Source organism: Nipponia nippon, unplaced genomic scaffold (assembly GCF_047370975.1).
Source record: "Nipponia nippon isolate SJK-2023a ecotype South Korea unplaced genomic scaffold, ASM4737097v1 scaffold_3, whole genome shotgun sequence".
Lineage (NCBI taxonomy): Eukaryota > Metazoa > Chordata > Aves > Pelecaniformes > Threskiornithidae > Nipponia > Nipponia nippon.
In genome coordinates this window covers 36,088,345-36,109,057 of record NW_028262347.1, presented here as the reverse complement: position 1 = coordinate 36,109,057, position 20,713 = coordinate 36,088,345, and the positions used below count along the sequence as shown (strand labels likewise).

The window sequence follows — 20,713 nt, the reverse complement described above, 5'->3', positions numbered from 1 at the left end:
CTTAATACCTTCTGAAGCTTGCACTTTTAGCTTTCAAGTGCAATGCTAATTTCTGTAAAGTAGAATTGCAGACCTATGCTTTCTTTTGCCTAAAGGAAGGGGAAGAGTTCTGTAAATTTTAATTGCTATGAGTGTCTGTGCGAATTTCTAGACACAAGACCAAATACCCTGCATGAAAATGATACGTCAATACAAAGCTTCCAGACTGGCACTTTCAATGCGCCTTGCAGCATTTTTGCTTGAACTGGCATTACAAAAAAGACGTAGCTTTTCACTAAATACATGGGAAAGGGAGGTGAGAACTGGTATAAATTTATCTGTCTGCAAAAACCTGAAGTTAGACCTTAAATCTCCTCTCAGTAGACCAACTAATGAGTTGCCAATAAACCCAAGCATCTACTTTGAAGTCATTGCCATAAAACTGATTCAGGCCACAAAAGCCAAGGGTAAGTACCCTTTTAACATCAGCAGGTTCTGAATCTAGTCCCTTTAGAGGAAGAAGGCTCACAGTCCAATCCAGTTCCTTCAGCCATACAGGAATACATAACCAAACAAACTAATTGCCACTCTTGTTAGCAATGTAAATCTTGGTTTGAAATCCTTTTATGTACAGGCAGATTTTAGCTTAGTTTGAATTAGTGAGGTCTGAATGTACTTTGTGTTCCAATGTGTATGTTGAAGTACAATGTAGTCAGCTGTCACAGGAGGAAACAACTTCTAGAATATACTGTAATTCAGCTGTTTATTGTGTTTTAGAGATGGTGCCCACCAATTGTTCATCTTCTAGCCTTAACTTTTACATCCATATTATAATTGTTTATACAGACATAATGTATCCTTTTGATCTAGTGGGCATACAAAAGAGAAAAAAGTTTCAATGTGCTTCACTCAGGTACTCTGTCTCTTTTGAAACAAATCTTTGAGTTTATATTCTTTTTAATATTAGTGGTAAGTACAGTTTGGGCAAATTATTTCAACAGACTTTAACAATACTCTAAAAATGAACACAAAGTATCTTCACAAATAGGAGTAAGAGATTCTTTTGCATTAGATATACTTTTAAAACAAAACTGTTTGTCATTGGAAGGCTTTATATATAGTCTGGTTTACCTGACTCTTGATTGTCCAGAGCTATAGCTTGATGGACTTATTTGCATGGAGTCACTACCTCTGTAATCTCAATTTTGTATCACTGAAATAAATAAACTGTAGATAGTAATTTAACTCAGAGTCTTGCCACAGGGCAAAAATCTGTTCCCATCCAATATTGTGACTGATCATTATTACCACAAAACCTGGCCTGTGTCTTGAAGACATATTTCTAATGGAAGTCATAAATGTTGCCTTCTGAGCTGTACTGCAGATTAAATATTGGTTTCTCTTTCTGAAGGATCTTCAAGAGCTTTATCAGCTCTGCTGGCAGCATCTTCATTCTCATTGTTTGTTAATGGTTCTGCTTCCTTTGAGTCAGCATTCTTATGTGCTTTCTGCTTCTCATCTTCTAACTTCTTTTCTTTTGCCAAAAGCCTGTAGTTAATGGCATTGCCAATGAACAACCAGATACTGGCCACAATCACAATCACTCCGCAGACAAAATACATGTACTGATATTCACCAGTAACGTCCACTAACCAACCTGAAATACAAAGACAAGAGAGAAAAAGAGTCTTTAGAATAGAATACCCAATACAATCCAGATCTTTCCCTAGGAGAAATACCTATATATTGCCTGGTTTTGAAGTTGGAGCAGAAAAGCATTTTCAACTTGTTCAAATGGTCTGACATATATAGTGGAACTCTAACAAAACCTGTATTAGTCAAGCTAGCAATTGTCATTGGAGTCACTGACAATGATAAAATATTGAAGAACAAAGTAAGTAAAGCTTAACGAATAATGACAGACAGTTTTTTAGTTCTTTCATTTTCATTCTTTCATTGTCTTATTTTATTCACCTCCTAATTTTGTTTCCTATTGTTTTGGAGTGACTGTCTGACACTCACGGAGGCTGCATACAGACAATAGGATGAAGAGGTATGTGCCTTTTTACACTGCTGTCACTGTGCATCAACTGCTTCCTTTTCATTTTTACTTTCCCGTGACTGGTGAAAGAGATAGAAAGGCTTGTCCTTTCAGCTACCATGCTCAACTGCTGAGTTTTGAACGCCGAAGCCTGTACCTAAAAATTACATCCACAGCTTTGAGATTAATTTGGTCATGACAAGGAAAATAAAATATAATCGTTCTTCCATTTTATGAGCTATTTTTTCTAAATTTTCCCAACTGCCAAATCAACATTTGTATGTATCCAACTATTTAGCTCTGAACTCTGCTCGACTATCATTGAAATTCACAGGATAACCTGTGCACTTCAGTTTAGTATGTATTTACATGCTTTTACTGGGTTGAAGCCATAAGGCCAGCCTATTCACCTGATACACATTTACAAGCCATCAAATTATTTTAGTCTTTTCTTTATTTCACGAGCTTAGTATTAGGAAAAACTCAAATAGCACTGCAACTGTATAATTCACCTATTAGTGTAAATAGTACAATTTACTGTTTTTTTATTGATGCGCAGTCTCATAAAACTGATCATTAAAAATGAAATTCTGCACTAACATTACTTCAGCATAATACTTTAAATTTAGCTTTTCCACGTGCTCATCCCCTTTGTTGTCTCTATTTAACAAGATAAATCAATTATTCCTACAGTTATAGCACAAACACATGCTTTTCAAAATTTCTGCAAAGCTAATATACTGAAAAATAAGTAGTTGCATATGCTATTGCTCCATAAATATTAGATTTAGTATCTTTGGAGTTAATATTGATTTCAGAACCTGACTGAAAAGGCTGGACTCCAGCGGTCACAGGCTCAGTGCCCCCACTAGGTGGCATAAGAAGAGTCTGTGTGAGAAGAATATATTTTGTTCTACCATTACCAAAATGAATTTGTATGTTAAAAGATGAGGGAAATATGGAATATCTTGAGGACTATTAAACATTTACTTGTACAAATGTTATTTACTGAAGTGAGTGGAATTGTTTTGGCATATTTAAAATTTCACTCAACAATGCTATTTTCATACAAATAGTGAGAGTAATCCTTAAAATACTTTGATAATTATAAATGGTTTTAGGCATATATAATCTTGCTGTCTTTTGTAGCTCTGTTTATGTGGGTACAGTGTATGTTCACAAGGCTGGTAATCTCAGTATCTTTGTATTTTCTTATTGTTGGGCTTACACCGCAACACACATACACATTTAACAGACACATTTCAGTAAGATTTAAGCTTCTGTTTCTTTAGTCTCTTATATCATGAGAAATCTTAAGATTATAAAACTTACTAACAGTATTACTAGATACTGACTAAAAAGCTAGCAAACAGAAAATACTTTAGATAAGACTCTTCATCATTTTTGGTGCTAGAAGCCCAAACGTTATGAATATAGTCCAAGCTATACACCTAGGCTGCCTTTAAGCTCCCCTTACACTCAAAAGAGACAAGTTGGCAACATTACCATCTTTTAGTCAATGTAAGATGGTTAACACTCTGAATTGCTTTACACATATCTGTTGGCTATAGAAACAGGCTAAAGGACTGGCTGAGAGCAGGCTGTGGTGTGAAATCATGCCAGGGCGCAACGCTCCACGGCACTGCACTGAAATCCCACCAGGCACACACCCTGCCTAGGCTGCTAAGTATGCCCCGTCCTTTCTGGCACCTCCTTACTGGTTTCTTCTCTCTAGAAATGCCAGTCCTCTCTGTTTAGGCAAACTAAAGTTGCCATTTTAAATTTACATGGGTGCTCCTCTAGCTGCTATTAGGTTAGAAAAACTGTAAGTCATTGTGAGATCTTCACAAAAACTGACCAGTGGATTTGACCAGTTCAAGAGAGTAAGAACTGTGTTGGCAAAGAGCAAATTGGAGCTGAATACACATAAACCAAGGCTGCAAAGTTAGCACTACATGCTAGCAGGAAAACATACATTTATCACATGGATATATGGGCCAGAAGAAATGTGCTTTTAATCTATTTATTGCACACACACACAATGTATGCCTTTAGATTCTCATATGGATCTGCACCTGTAAAGTCCAAAGATAGTTATGCAGTGCACTGCTGCTACAATACATTCCTAGTCACACAGACAACGTTAAATAACTTTAAGAATAATGTTTGTATTAGTTTAATACTAAATTGCAAGATTATGCTGTAATGTCTGAAAAAATGGAATAAAAGAGATTCTTACCTCCTAGAGGAGGGCCTATGAGCACGGGGCAACATTCCACGATGGTGACAAGTCCAACTGCACTGGAAAATCTGGCAGCCCCAACGAGGTCCATCAATGTCTCAAAAAGAACGCTGCTAACCATTCCAAATGCAAACCCAAAAAATACAGCATATATCACCAAGCCAGTGTAATTTGTTGCCAAAGGGCACAAGATATGACAGACACCATTGTACAAGACAGCAAAACTAAAAAAGTACTGAATCTTTGGCCGGATAAACTTGGAGTTCGCTACGAGTCCCATTGAAGGCCTAGCAAACATGTCTACAAAGGCTAAGATAGATAGCAAAAAAGCAGCAGAATATTCATCAATTCCCTTGTGCTTGGCATAAGGAGCCAAGAACACTATTGGAGCGAAGAAACCAATAAACATAATGACATTTCCTGACAAATAGATCAGAAACCCTCGGTGTTTGAAGAGGGACAGATCTAGATATTTATTCATAGTTTGCCAAAAAGACTTCTTGTTGTTTTTGTGCAAGGTAGAGTCTCCTGTGCCTTTTTCAACATCTTTTTTCACAGGAGGGACTGTTTTCGGTCCAACAGGTCTCATAAGTGACCCAGCCACACAGCAGTTCAAAAGAAGTCCCCCCAGAATGAGAAAGCTTCCTTTCCAGCCAAATGCATTAAAGAGGAATTGATTGAGAGGTGCCAATGTGCTCAGAAACACTGGACTTCCAGCCATGGCCAATCCATTAGCAATGGGACGCTTCTTATAGAAATACTTGCCAATCATGGTCAAGGCAGGCTGTAAGTTGAATGCTAAACCAAGACCTAAACAACACATAAAAGACAGTATTATTGAAGGTCATGCACTAAAAAACATATCACACCTCTTTCAAGTTATTTTTAAAATGACCGGTATCTAATCCAGTCATTCCCAATGAAGACAGAAACCAACTAGCATCAGAGAATGAAATACAGCTTCATTGCTGTCCATGCGTGTTAATGCCAAGACTATGTCATGGTGGCATTCCGCCATTTCCCCTATGGCACTGCAATAAAAGCCAAAACTCCTTGTTGTGTTTCAGCGATGATAGAGACAGGGGAATCACAGAGGAATGAGATGGTATCAGCACCTTGACTCACCATTTTTGTATTTTCTGAGCTATAATGCAATTCTCTCTTGGCTCATTTCACAAAAGTTATTAAATGTCACCTCAGCTACAATGAATGCAGGGTGTATTTAAATACATAAATCTCCTCATTTCTTATTTCCAGCCCTATTTAAGACCAAACTTGTGTACAAAAGTGGAGCTTAAAATGGCTAATTATTTTGGAGCACATTCAGCTCCACATCCCCAGGTATGGAAGTCACTACTAAAGGTGGAAGAGTTGTAGAGGACATGCATGGGAGGAGACCACCCATCCACATCAGCTGAGCGTATAAACCGAACCTCTAGGCTTTCTCTCTGCATTAAGACATCTAGGCAATAAGGACAAAGTAGCTATGCAACTGCTGGATGGCACAGGAGTTTTCTTCTCAGATAGGCCCATTCCTGGACCCCGATTTTATTCTTTCAGTAAGCCCCAAGTTTAGGATGTAAAAAATAAGAGCTTTAAGAAATAATCACTGAACAAAGAAGGACTCCTTTAGTCCCAACATAAAGACAGATTAACTTGAATATAGTATTACCTCATTCATTTATTACCTGCCAATATTTCACCTCACTTGCCTTCCTTATTCTGAGGAGGTAGTTTAAAAAAAACCCACAACTTTTGATAAGGAGGCTATTTAATTTACTGGCTTTATGTTCACTTTAGTTCATTGCCTTAGGTAATATCCAGGCCTTTGATGATATATGAATAATTTTATTTGGGGATTGACCCTGGGGGATTTTAAACAGAAAGCTATTAAACTGTAAGTTGTTATACTTATCTGTGAGAGTATATGTATGTACAAACCTACAGAAAGCTGGAACTAGCTTTTGCATTTTTACTAGAATTCTGCTAGCCTCTGCCACTCCATTTGAAGTGCAACATGATTGAAAGCTAAAAGAATGAATGTGAAATTCTACACAAATGACTGTAATAAGTGCTGTCACAAGCCAATCAATTTTTATACCATAATTACAGTGCGGTGTGGAACAGTACATACATACAGCATTTATTGAATAAAATCATCAGTTGTTCCTGAAATACCCTAAGAAATAATTTAACATAATACCAGCTAATTTAAAGAATTAGATAGTTCAGGTAGCTGAAATGAACTGATCTTGCTAACTTCTTGGTTTGCATTTGTACAATGTCTTGCACAGTGGGTTCTTGATCAGCAAGGCTCATTGATAGAACAGTATTAGAAATACTACAATATAATATAATATAATAATCTCTTTTAAACAGGACTCTTACCTCCAACAACACCAATACATAGATAAAGTTCCAGGACACTATTACAGAAAGAGGAAGCAATCATACCAAATGAGCACAGGATACCTCCTGCTATCATCACAGGCCGGCTACCATACTTATTCACCAAAATGCTGCTTATGGGACCTGTTGGTAGAAAGAAAATATATTAACAGGTAACAGGCAACTCCGTTAAACATATCTTTGTGTTTAGGATATGTTGGAATGCCTTGCTCTTCCATCCCGGAAAATGTTTATCTGTTTCTATACCGATTTGTCTTACACTCCATGACTTTGCGGACACATGAGCCTGGATGTGGATATATTGCCTCCACGACAATATAAATATTGATTAGTCATGGAGATGGATCAAAAGATTAAAGACATCAGACAAGCAAGAGGGATTGTTACAGTTCACAAGCAATCAATACTGAGTTCTGTCAATGGAAGTTTTGAAAGTACAAGGACTGAAGAATTTCAAGTATGAGACAGATATCAAAACTCCACAGAGCAGGAGGAATATCCAGAAAAGCAAACGAATAACTGATCTTAATACTGTAGCATGTCCTGGACCCCTACTTAAAACTACACGTAGACTTAAAAATATTGTCAAATCAGAATGTAAATCTCTGGCCCTTGAAGCTTGTTTTCCCTTACCTCATCCAGAAAGGAGTGTTAAAGGGCAGCAAGATGACTAGTTGTCTGGGAAAATCTGAAATGTGGTTTAGCATAAAGACCTATAAACTTTGAAAATATTGCTACAGGTCCGTTTTCCAGTTCCAACTGCAATTCAGTTTATGGTGTAATTACATCCATACTAAACAAACAGCTAGTCTGCAATTCAGTGTGACATGCATTATATGTTTTTTAAACGACCGTGACTAGAATAGATGGTGTGCTACATATCAAGATTAAGAGGTTGTCAAAGCTCTTTAGGTAAACCTGCATACCATCTGACTGCACTATATTTGGCCCAAACCATTATGAATAGTCTTGCTTTTGCAATAACTAAACTTATCCAATTCAAAAATAAAATAAAAAAAAAACATAATAAAAAGAAATAAATTTCAAACTCAAGACAAAGCAGGCACCTGGCATAAAGTGAAATGCCAAGCTCTACATCTGATTTCACTGCAAATCATTCACTGTACTGGTAACAGTTTTAAGTCTCTCTCTTTATAAATATCTAAAGGAATAAATGCCAGAAAGTCCATGATGTGAAAAAGCCAAATCCAACCAAATTTAAAAGTGTATTTTCATAGGTACAGTGTTATTTTAGACTCCACTGTTTGAATTACCTTAAAAATATTAAAGTATTATTATGGATGTACTGTAAATGTTAATTACTACTTGCATATCAACAACAAAAGTCTTAAGCACATGTCAAATGATCAATTTTTAGCTTACTTCCTTATGGAAATAAGCTTCTACAATAGTGTTGCCCTGTGTCTGCCCATCTTTTCTAATAGCTTGTGAATCCAGAGGTCAGTTTGAAATTAACTTGACTGAAAAGCAAGGATTTGAGTGATGTTTAGATCTTACAGTTTGTGCATTCATTAAATAGCTATGGTCACAAGGAGTCCAGGGCAGCACCTGTTTTAAAAAGGAAGTCCCTGTCCAGGCAGCACAGATACTGGTCAATACACTCAGCTTTCCACCAGTAAAAGCAATCTATCTTCTTGTCCAGGCAGCTGTGCTGTTCAAGATAGGTAGGGGCGTAGAGGATAAACAGGGTGTCTGTTTTACTGGGAAGGTAAAGGATGCTCAGACTGAAGGCATTAGGGCTCATCTTACAGACACATAAACGTAGGAGACCAGGCTCTGCTGCTGACTGAAATGCAGCTTAAGCATAACCGTATATTGAAACCAACAGACTTGAAAATCCACAGCATAGAATGGCCCACCAAATATACAACAGCCCAGAGATTTATTAAAAGACTTTAAATCACATGTGAAGCACTAGAACATTTTGCTGACAGCCTATATTATGAGATACTTAACACTTCTTTATTTCCATTTGGGGGGAACCACTGAGCAGAACAGTGACAAGGTGTGGTTTCTCCTTTGAGGCCATATGGAGAAAGCAGCGAAACATGAAGAACGGACAAATTATGCTCCAAACACTTCCCAAATATATCATGCTTACTTCTCCTGTCTTAATAAACTTGTGCTCTCATAGCTGTGCTGAAGCATAACTTTAATCACATTTTTTTAATTCATGGAGCTATGTTTGGATAATCAGTAGTTTGGCTCATGTTTGAATTAGAAAGCCTTTTTGAAATACACGAACAATACAAATATTTCCTCTGGGTCAAAAAAGCTCCTTTTTTACTTGAACTCTATGTTTAACTCAAAGCAAAAAGTTTCATCCCTATATCAATTAATATTTGTATTTTTGAAAATAAATTACAGGCAGTTTTCTGAAAAAAAAAAAAGTTTTGTTATCATTGATAAACACAATAACACTATTTCACTTCAAAGATACCAAAATAATGATTTTTAAAATTATTTTCAAGTTCCTTTTCCTTTGATGAGATGGAAGTATTTACAAAATTGTAAATGAAAAGTCTGTGCAGTATTTGTTAACATTCTGACCTCGCCCCAAATTACTGCTGTAATAAATGTTGCCTTGCTGTAGTCTTACTTAAAATGTCCCTTTACTGGTCCTTAGAAAAAAATGTAGGAAAGAGATGTCATAGCAGGTAAATATTTGACCATACTATTTACAGATTTATTTATTACAGGCAACACCTTGAATTGTACCTTTATACAAATACTTCAGTTATTATGTATAGACCTGTTAGCAGTCTGTTTCTTTTCTCATTAAACAAAGACAGCGTGAAAAGTTAGAAGGATAGTGTGAGACCAAATGAAAAAAAAATGAGGTAAATCCACACATAGCAGACTATCACGTGTTGGAAAGAGAGGAACGGCATTTAAAAAGATTGTTGTGCAATATTGCTATATTGTTAGCATTTTAAATAAAACTATGGATCAAAAAGACAGCATTGCACAGCATTGACAAAGTTTTCCAACCATAATCAAGGACAAAGATGAGCTTTACTGTAATATTCACCCCAGCAGAGTACTGACTATAATAATCATATTCTTTAATACTATTCCATCAATCCTTCTTTCCTTCTCCTGCAGAACAGGAAAATGAGCCACGTTTCTTGTTTGTTTAGGGGTTTGGGGAAGAGGTTTGGTTTTGGTGTTTGGTTGGTTAGGTTTTTGGCGGGCTGTCCAAAAATGGCAAGTTTCGTAGTACAGTCCTTTGAGGAAGATCATTTTGTGAACAGTTCTTTATTAGGAACAAGAAAACTGTACCTCTGTGGATCTTAACTGTGGCAGTTAGGTCAGGACTGTAAGTTACAGCTTTTCAGATCAAAGCATGCAATGTTAGCCTCACCTACAAGACATGTTAGCTAGAGGTCAAATATGGATGTGTTAATTTAGGTAGGCAGTGGATGAACACACCAGAGGAAAGACAAAGCTGTGTGATGGGTCTGAGATCTGTACTTTCAAATTACCTAAATCTGGAATGTATTATGAATTTAAAATTCCTTTAAACATAATATTCTCTTTGTGATGTTTTCCTTAAGTTAGCGATGTCTATTGCAGGGAGCTCCATTTAATTTTGGTATTTCTTTTAGTATATTCCAGTATTTTGATTTAAAATTTGTGCATGTGGGAAATATTAATTGTTCTATAAGCCATAAAGTTAGTTTAAGCTTACTTCCTAAGTTATCTAGGAATCCTTCCAACCTGATAAGTAGGTTAAACGTTTTCTTGACATCTGCATATATACTTGGTTTTGGAGTCTCATAAAATTATGCATATTCATACCTTAACATATATGAATCTCCATAAATTCCAGCTGTTTGCCTGCCATCATACGTTTTATAGCCATGCACAAATTTCATTTCACATCTAACAGCTTCTACAATTATTTAAGCAATGCTCACATGCCAGCATGTATCTATATTCCTTACATATTTTTTCTTTCTAGCAGAAGGAAGATTAAGTACTATAATACTGCCAAAATCATGCTATACATTAATGCACGTTAATGCACTAAAGGACTGTTGGATCTCTGAGTCTACTTCTCCGAAGCCTGAAGTAACTACATAACAGATGTTAAGTCAGGAAGCCCACAAGAATATTTACTCTGATCTCTCCCTTAGCACCTACAAACCATCAGCCACAAAAGACTATACACTCCCTAAACCAAATTTAAGACCATTATCATAATATGCTAACAGACTCCTGGCAGTATTTTTGTTTTATGTCTTTCTGTTTGAGGCAAATGACCAGACTGTGAGAAGGAATAAGACAGCAACTGTAACCAGTGCCACTGAAGAACAGTTTCAGGAAGGGCTGAGAAGCAGGACACAAATGCTTTAGAAGACAAGAAAAAATAGCACCTTTTCACATTCTTCATCATATGTCAAGGGAAAGATGACAAAAGTCATTTCAGCTTATGTGAGCAGACACTGGCTGATGCATTTGGGAGCTGTTTATGATGTTTTGTACAAAGCCTATAATAATGTGACACCTATGTTCTGTTTTGATGTCTCAGCAGAACATTCACTTGCACATCTGTATTGTGCAAAATGTGAGGACAAAGCTGCTTTCACTGGTCTTCATTGAATACCAAGACCTCTCAGAAGAAATATATTGCTTACAAATGAGATTAATTATTTATTATAATAACAAAGGTAGCAATAATCCATATTTTCCTCTCACTTCGAAGTTTAACTTTTCAATCATCATTAAAATCTTCCGTCTTATGCTAAGCCATACTGTTGTAAATGAAAAGCAATAAAAGAGACTACATAACTGAATAATAGTACATTTAAAAAGCAGATGTTTGAAGACATAATCACTTTTTTCCTCTTAAAAGATGCTTATTGTGCTAATATGGTTTAAACATAACTCAAACATTAAAGTTTCTTTTTTAAAGAAAGGAACTACTTGTTATTTTTGTGAAATAAATAGAGAGCTCAAACTATGCACTATAAATTTAATATTTTTTCTCATATAGTTACATTCTCAGAGATACACACACACTCATATACACACATCTATCCATTTATTTGCTTTTTTCAGCCCTAAGAAAATATACACTTCAAAAAATGGTCTGACTCTGGAGACAATGCAACAACTTTATATCTAGTATCTCTAAAAGCTTAAAGGATGCAAACCAGATAACAGTATTTCCATTTCATAATACCTTGAGATAATAGTACAGGCAGATCAGTTTTAAGGCCATGAAATAGAATAAAGGAAGATTTATTTGGCATAAAATCTATACCTTTCTGAGCTCTCAGATAGAATAACATTTATAAGTCCAAATGTATTAGGTATACTATACTAATTTATAAGAGGAAGAGAATCTAGGACACTAGAATTCTTGCTGCCTTTCCACTTTTCCATGAAGTTTTTTCTTACCAAAATGGAAAAAAAAAAATTACTTTAGACAGTTCTCCCGTATATAGACACCACTTTCTGTGAGGGATGAAAAAATATTCTGCAACTTAAATGTGTAAGAACTAGTCAGAATGGTTAGAATACTAGGGATTGGTTTGTAGTAGTATCAAGCTGCCATAATTGTCTTGTATGACCATAATGAGGTCATCTTTGGGTCTATTCTATATTTATATTCACTGAAGAAATGAAAGTTTCTTTAAAAAGTATATCATCTAGGTTTTAGTATTTATTTCTCCTCGTTTGATTTCTCACTGCTATAATACTGTGATGTAATTAAAGATCATTCACATCTGTAATTTGTTTCACATACAGCCAGTGCATTTATGCTTTTTATTTTGCTACCTGCATTATTTTTAGTATGGAACTAGAGATGAACCTTCCTGATATAAAGGTAATTTTTTTAAACATATATTGACAATGTCGTACAGTGTTCATAGTGTTATTGATCCAAAGCAACCTGAAATGACTCAGTCTGAACAATATGACATTTATTTAAATAAAGTGAATTGCTGAAAGAAGTTGAAAATAAATGCAATAATAATATTTCAAGTTGCACTAATGCAATATTGTAGATTGCATCCTGTCAAGTGAAGTGATTTAAACACAAGTACATTTTCAGCCATCTGCTCTGCAGAGTCAATGCAGCTATCTTTCCAGTCCAGCTTTATTTTTTATTTCTGTTTTCTACAAGGCTGGAAAAGCCCGAGGAGCTTCCCCTTTCCCTTTCCCTTTCCCTTTCCCTTTCCCTTTCCCTTTCCCTTTCCCTTTCCCTTTCCCTTTCCCTTTCCCTTTCCCTTTCCCTTTCCCTTTCCCTTTCCCTTTCCCTTTTCCTTTCCCTTTCCCTTTCCCTTTCCCTTTCCCTTTCCCTTTCCCTTTTCTTCTTTTGCTTTTCTTTTCCTTTTTCTTCTTCTTTTTTTTTCTTTTCCTTTTCCTCTTTCTTTTTCTTTTTTTTTTTTCTTTTACAAAACATAAAATCCACTTGCAGTAGCAGATTTGTTTTGTTTGGCAAAGTATGACCAAAATTTTGCTAAAGTAGAGCCTTATCTTTCACTTTCAAACAATTAGTTCAACCACAAATGCTTTAAGCAAGTACTTAGTATTGCTATTGAAATGTCATCGCAACTCAGAATTGATTCTGACCATGTTTAAAACCTGTTCATTAAGTTGATAAATGCTTTAAAAATATGCTGTTTTTCTCAAGCAGGGCTAAGTCAAAATACTGTGCATTCTGTGACAATCTTAACTCTATTTCAAAAATATTTGGCTAAATACTTTTAGTACTCTTGGATAGCCATTTAGAGAAGGCAGACAGAAAAAAATCCAAAAAAGTATCAATGACATTGAAAATATTAAAATGCCATGCAACTATTTTTGTGTTAGATTCCTTATCACATTTCTGGAAATGGTAACCTGTGTTTCTGACATATCCTATGTGTTTGTGTAATAGCAATGAAGGTAACAGTTCAACAATCATTGGAAAGCTTTCTCTGTACTTCCTCTGTGCATTTGGCAGTATTTTTTTTTCCATTTCATATAACATTTACAACTGGCTGCACTGATTTCATAAACCTAGATAATATAGTAACCTCGACAGAAAGTGAAGAGAAAAAACGCTCTTGCAATAAATACCACCAAAAAGAAATGGCTAACATTGAGATAGGGTCGCTAAACTATGAGTTAAGACAGCTCAGCAGCTGAAAGCACAGCATGCTGGGGAGTAAGCAGTCAGTCATTCAACCATCCATCACACTTTGCTTACCACTTCCCCTCCTCTAACTCCATTTCCTGAGTGTCATTACCCTGACTGCACGCATTCTCACTTGTGTCCTAAAGGATCCTTGAATTCTATTTTCTATCTTTTGATTACTTTTGAGGATTAATTTGACCTTCAGATATTCCTTAGGACTTTTATAAGAAATACAGTAATCTTGTGCGGTAATCCATAGGAGCCCGGCTGATGGTAGAGTCCCTCAACACACTGGCTGCTTCTTCATGGGTCCTCCTCCCAAAAGGTTACATCTGATAATTTTGAACTGACATGCTCAAGTCAGGAACACATATGTCTGGCTGCAAATATGAGATGTCTTTTTCCTTAAATGTTCAGAAGAAACGAAATAAGTGATCAGTGGTGCTGGTGCTTGCACTAAATGTCTTGCTTTTATGTAGAAATTACAGATCCTTGATCTGTTTTGGTATTTTGTTTGTTTTTTTTTCCAATGATACATCAGAGACATGAACCAAGGGCATTACGCATTTTGATTAAAGCTGTTGTTTGGCTTACAGGTTTTTTTATTGTTTGCTAGGGTGCGAATGTGTATGGAGTTATGGACCATGTAATTTAGAAAACATCTTCAAGTTAGCAAATTACTCTATATCTATGAATTTAAAAAAGTTGGAAAATTGCCCAGTTTTTAATCAAGGCATAGCCATGCTGATTATTATTTACATGGACATATATGAATGCTTTATATTAATTATTTTTTACATGTTCTGCTACAGAATTTTTCTCATAAAAGGCTAAAACACTTGATCACAAAGCAGAAGACTTTAAGACGATTTATGACTTTTTTTGAAATTAGCAATATGAAACTTCATCATATTTAATAGGAAATGAATGTAATTCTATGAGCTGCTGAACACTCAGCAGTTTTCAGAAACATTTATGGTCACGGACTACAAAAAAAAGTTCTGTCTCAAAATTAATTGCCCAAATTTCACATTGACACATTTATTGTGAAATGAAATCAGATGCAGCAAAATATTTCAGCATTTTTTTAAACTTTCCTTATATCTGTATTCCTGTTACCTTCAGTATCACTGAGTAAAGTGAAGCCTATGCATAGAAATTTGCAGAAACTAGTCTTTGAACTTGGACAAAGGCAAGAAACAAGAAAGAAGAAAGGAGGGAACAAGCCAATGACGAGACGGAACCAAAGCACCTATAAAAGAGATGCATATAAATAGAGATATTGTAATACCAGGCACATATTTTTCACAAAGTGGCCTGCATGCCTCTGTAATGGGGACAGCTGGAAACAGCATCAGCACACAATATGTGCATTGCGAATGGTCTTCTCAAAAAAATATTCTTTTCTTCTCAGAAAACTGATGCAACCAGCTTGTAACTTACACATTAAATGTCATGTAGTGTATCAACATGAACATTAGAAAATTCAGTGGCCATTATGAGGTACTTGGAAGAATTAAAGAAAGTTCCTTGCGGAAGAAAAGACAATGACTTTTTAAAGCTTAGTCTTCAACCACAATTAACTCAGAGGCTTGCATGAATCTAAATTTAAAACAGCTTTTCAGACCCAAAAAATGTGCTGGGGATTTCACCTAAACAGTATTACTGTTGACACACACAATGCACCTGTGCCATTAAAGGTTACTTCTCCTTCAAATGAAAAACCAAACAAGGAGTTACTCATTTTTCCTCTCCAGAAATACAGTAAAGATAATAATACTAATATATAAATATTACTAAATATAATTCTCTATAGCAGTAGTTAATATGAAGGTATTAATAATAAACTTCACTAAATTTATATCCTTTTCAGGGTTTCACCAGGAATTTCAGGAGGCATAACTCTAAGTATAGAAATGCTCCAATGAAAATATTTAGTTGTTTTCTTCCAGAGGTCTCATCCTTGAAGTGTTATGCGTTCATATCCTTCTTTCTCTGTGGATGGTTACAAGTGAAAGACAGTTCAATTTGGTAATATCTGTGTTTGAGCACTTGTACTGAAAGAACCATCACATTTCTGAAAAGATTAAGAGAAATCCTATCTAATATGCCTGCTTTTAGGGAACAAAGGAAAATTAATATTAATCCAAAGCTAGAGGTTCATTTATAGCTATCCAGGATTTCTACTAGTTTTTCTATCTCAAAAATAATCTTACTAAAAACTGCTATGCCCAGACATACACACTACACATTCACACAAATGGACACACAAATAAAAAACAAAAAAAGCCCCACCACTTTTCCTCAACTGATTGTTGGACTCCTAATGATATAAATGAGTTGTTTTTTCCTGGGATAATAGAAAGTACTTATGCCATTTACAAGTATTTTTCACCTGGAAACTTCTGAACTCAGTCTTTCAAGTTCAAAGAACTTGAAAGTTTGTAACTGAAGAAGACAGCGTTTAGTACTTTGTGCCTTGTCAAAGCAGATTACAATTTTTAGCTATAAAACTTGTCTTTACAGCTTGCTAACTGTGTAAACCAGATTGCCAAACAGGTTCTGTATATTCTGCTGTTACAAAGGGAGGACGATTTTCTGTATTGTTGCAGATCATAAAACTGAAAAGACAGACAGAGGTTACAGTATACCATTGTCACAACTACAATTGTAGCAACTTGAAAATAAGAGATATGTTGTTAATCTCAGAGCTAATTGTTGACAAGAAAAAAAAAAAAACCAAACAGTGCTTGCAAATATTTATTTTAATTCTTCATAGACATTTTCCTAAACCATGTTATTAGCTAGTGACAAATATTTCCTTTTTTTTTTTTTTTCTTCCTCTTTGAGGAATGACTGCCTTTTCTACAAATCTCTGTATGCACATGTCAACACAATATTCATAAATGTTCATTACTCACCACTTCCTATTTATTATTCCCTATTATCATTCATGATTTTTATACACCTTCTTAAAAATCTCTGGCTACTTTTCCTGGAAGCAGAATGATACTTTGTCATTTGGAAGCCTAGCAGACATCACAGAGAGCAAAAAGTCATAGCAAACACTTTCAGAAGACCTTGCACAGGCTATTTAGTAGTTCTTATGAATGTAGGGTATATTCTCTGCAACTCAAATAATTACATTTTTTAGATAATGCATTCACTGTGAAAAATTAAGCCAACTTCAGTTAAGATTAATATTGTCATTTGGATTTCTCTGTCTATTACAAATTGCCCATCATATCAGTGTTCATACAATATCCCATTTTTACCCTGCACATCATCCTACAGTTTGTTTTCTTCCAGAATAATACTATAACTAACTCAACTTGGAAATGAATCCTTATATATTGTTACAGGCAAGAACATATAATTTCAGAGAAAGCACAAGATACATGCTTCTTCCTAGTTGCTCCTTTATCATATTCCTTTCCGGTCTCAATTTTGCACTGTATAATTAAACTTCAAATTGAAAATACTCAATCTACTACCTATGATGTTTCCGTGGACCACTTACTGTGAATTATGGATCATGAGTGGATCATTAAATCTCATCTACATATTCAGAATATATGTAATGAGAAGTATAAATCTGGATGTATTTGTAACTTGGAAGTGTCCTGAGAAGTCATCATATTTAGGTCATTGTCAATGACATTGTAAGAGTATTTCCAAATGCATTTGCTATTTAACACATATGTATCATTAAGACTAAAGTGTGCTTTATAAAAAAATATTTCTAAAACATTATTTCATCATTATTCTCATTATAACTGTATTTTTAATAATATGCAATAAAATGCATATGGTGACTTTCAGTGGTAACAATTAGAAGCTTAAGACTGGGAATTTCCCAAATTCCTTTACAGCCTCTAAATTAGACCATGTCTGAAGAACTGCGTAAGGTAAATATGTGAATAATATTTAGTTCACAACATACTGGGGGAAGAGGGAAGAGGAAGGGGAAGTAAAAGGAAAGAGAAGGGGGAAGGGAATGTATCTGTGTTTCAAAGATATCATACAAAATGGGAACTGAGCATTCTCATTCTGTTTTGGCACCTAAGGTATTTAGAGTGCAGACAATGGTAGTATATTAATGGGATCATACCAGGTACAGAATTTGCATTTTTCCCACTATTTTACAAAAGGGGAGACTGAGAAACTGGGGTGGGGGGAGATACAACTACATTCAGATGTCAATTAAAAGTGAGAATCTTTAAGGGGGGGTTGTTTGTAGGGTTTTTTCCTGTTTTCAGACAAGTGAAAAAATAACATGTATACATATTCAGAAAATCTGTTTAATTATAGAATGATATGTAAAGGTAACACTCAATATTTTGTCTTCCAGGTCAAAAAGACTAAAAGCAATATAAACTGTTAAATGTCTAGAAAGATGAAGAAAAAAAATCAAAACTAGAATAATGAAAAGCCAAAAGTTATCAAAATACTATCCTCTTGATTAACAACAGTAACAAGAGTTATGCAATGTTTTCCATCTTTCAATGCATTTCTTTATTTCAGCCGTGCCTGAATCAGTAGCCTTTATTACAGCCTAGAGGAAGCAGAATGTTTGGAGACAACTTAGTGAACAGGTCCAGAATTCTGAAAGTATCCCACAGGTTCAGATCAGAACATTTTCCAATTTACTTAAACTTTAGACAACTCACATTTACTGCTTTTTAAAAGTAATAATCTTCAGGCAAATATTTACTGACTAACCAAAAATTTAAGAATAAGTTCTAATCTCTTCTCTCCTTGTTCTTTTTTCCTCGCTTCTCCCTAGCCTTTTACAGCAAAATACACATGCCTGAGAATAACACTCTGTTCAGTAGAATTGAAAGAGCAATCAGATACATTTTTTTAATCTCTATATATTTTCTGAGAGGATGTCAGTTTATCTTTGCGTATTCCCATACCCAGCTCACAGACTTTTCGTCATCAGACTTGAATTTGTCATCAAGTTGGCACCTTTAGCTTTCCATCTGCAATGGAAAGAGCTTTACCTGATAGGTCTTTCAAATTTTTAGGTGTATCCTATGTATAGTCACATGCCATTTCTTTTCTGGACTGGAACAACAAACACACTTTCCATGGACTGTAATCAACCAAAACAGGATGACTTCCTTTAATGAGGGGGAAAGTATGCCTTCCCCTATGAAAGCAATATTTCATAAAATATAACCAAGTTAGGAGTGAAAGAATAATGAAAAATTAGTAGAGGAAGCCTGGGACTTCAGCAGTGGAAAAGGAATATATTATGAGGGAGCTGGGCAAAGGTCTTTATGGTGTTTGTGTTTTCCCTGGACTAGAGAAGAAACAACAGGTATAATGTTGTCTACCCAGTCCTTTAGCAGCACAGGATACATCTCCATGGACAAGGTCTTCTGAAAATGTGGGGATGGAGGTGGGGGAAGCCTAGATGGGATCTGCTTACACGAGCAGGGAATATTTGAGCTCTGCTGCAAAAAGCAACATGAAGTGGCTTGGTGACCTAGTGCCACCTTACTGTACTTGAAGATAATATTTATGTGGCTTTTGAACCAGACGTATTTTCTTACCTAGTGTGAAGAAATAAAACAACCCGTCACTGGCAGAAACCTTATTGTCCACCGAGTAACGTCAAGCAGCTTACTTCTAATGACTGTAATGCATCATAAATTCAAAATAAATTAAGGCCCATTAAAGTATAGGCTTCTCATGATTTGTATTACACATGCTGCCTAAATATCATGCACTCCTGAAGCCACATTTCATCTAAGGAGTTATGTTGATATTCTTCCACCAGAACATGTTAAAATAATCCAATGAAATACACCTACTTCTGCAAGGATTTAACATGTGTGCCTGTGAGCCGAATATTACTCAGGTTTACTAATGAAAGAATTATTTTCTTCCCACAGGAGGAACAATGTTTCTTTAGTGAGTTTTAATACATCTTACTGAAAAGCAATTGGTTAGAAAGTTGACTGATCTAGGCAATAGGTATATCTGCACACCTTGTCAGGTAAATTTTTTATAACATCAGGAGAAATGATCCAGAAGAAATTCTATGATACGAATTTTTTCTTGTCTTAATCCCATATGCCACTTCAGCTCTGTTTCTCTGAGCATAGGGTCAAGTGCTTTGCACTCAGGTTGCTGTTTACATTTGAGTAAATAAATACGAAAAGCTTCTAAATCATAATGGCAATGGTTTATATAATGTTGCACACTCTTTGCACAGGTATAAACTATGGCACTGTGTGAAAGAGAAGAGAATCACTCCCACATGTACTATCTTTGTGACATGCTATTTGATTTTTAAGGAACAATACATAAAATTAGAACTAGCATTGCATGAAACACTTATGCTTTAACATCCATTTTATTCCCAAACTGAAATAAAAATTTCAAGTCTCAGAATTTTCAGTTGAATTAAAACTCTTCAAATAAGTTACTCCAAAATATCTCAAACATCTTCTGTCATACAAATAAACAAATTAGAAATATAACTATCTGGCATTCCCATGACATAATTCTTCCTCTTAGCTTTTCAGAATAATTGCAAACATTTTCTTTCAGGTCATTCAGTACGATATTGCATTTCATTACCAAACCGTCTTAAAAAAATTGCTGCTCTACAGTTTGTTAATTTAGTATAAGCCCAACTGCTGGACTGTGTTGCTCATTATTGTATATGCAGTCACATAACACACATTGGACCTTGCTCTGAGATGAAGTGCCCTGTCACATGCTGGGAGATGTAGTCCTTCTGCAAGTCCAGCCCATAGGAGAGACGGGTTTGTGGGGTCTTTTGTCAAACTTCTTTTTTTTTTTTTTTACATTTTCTGTAACTTTCTATGACAATAAAAATGTGTTAATCAAAAATTATTATTCAGGCCATCAG

The 20,713-nt window shown here is 35.3% G+C and overlaps 1 protein-coding gene across 3 annotated transcripts in view; it reads right to left on the bottom strand.

Annotated features, from left to right (window-relative positions):
- Nucleotides 1–725: 725 nt before the first annotated feature.
- Nucleotides 726–20,713, bottom strand: part of SLC16A7 (solute carrier family 16 member 7) — an 82,160-nt gene continuing 62,172 nt past the window's right edge. For all 3 annotated transcript variants that reach the window (XM_087764846.1, XM_087764845.1, XM_087764847.1), the window contains 3 exons: nt 6,651–6,794; nt 4,260–5,072; nt 726–1,636 (listed from right to left, as the gene is read on the bottom strand). In XM_087764846.1, the coding sequence (XP_087620972.1) occupies nt 1,365–1,636; nt 4,260–5,072; nt 6,651–6,794 (1,229 nt within the window). In that variant the 3' untranslated portion in view covers nt 726–1,364. The remainder of the gene's footprint in view (nt 1,637–4,259; nt 5,073–6,650; nt 6,795–20,713) is intronic.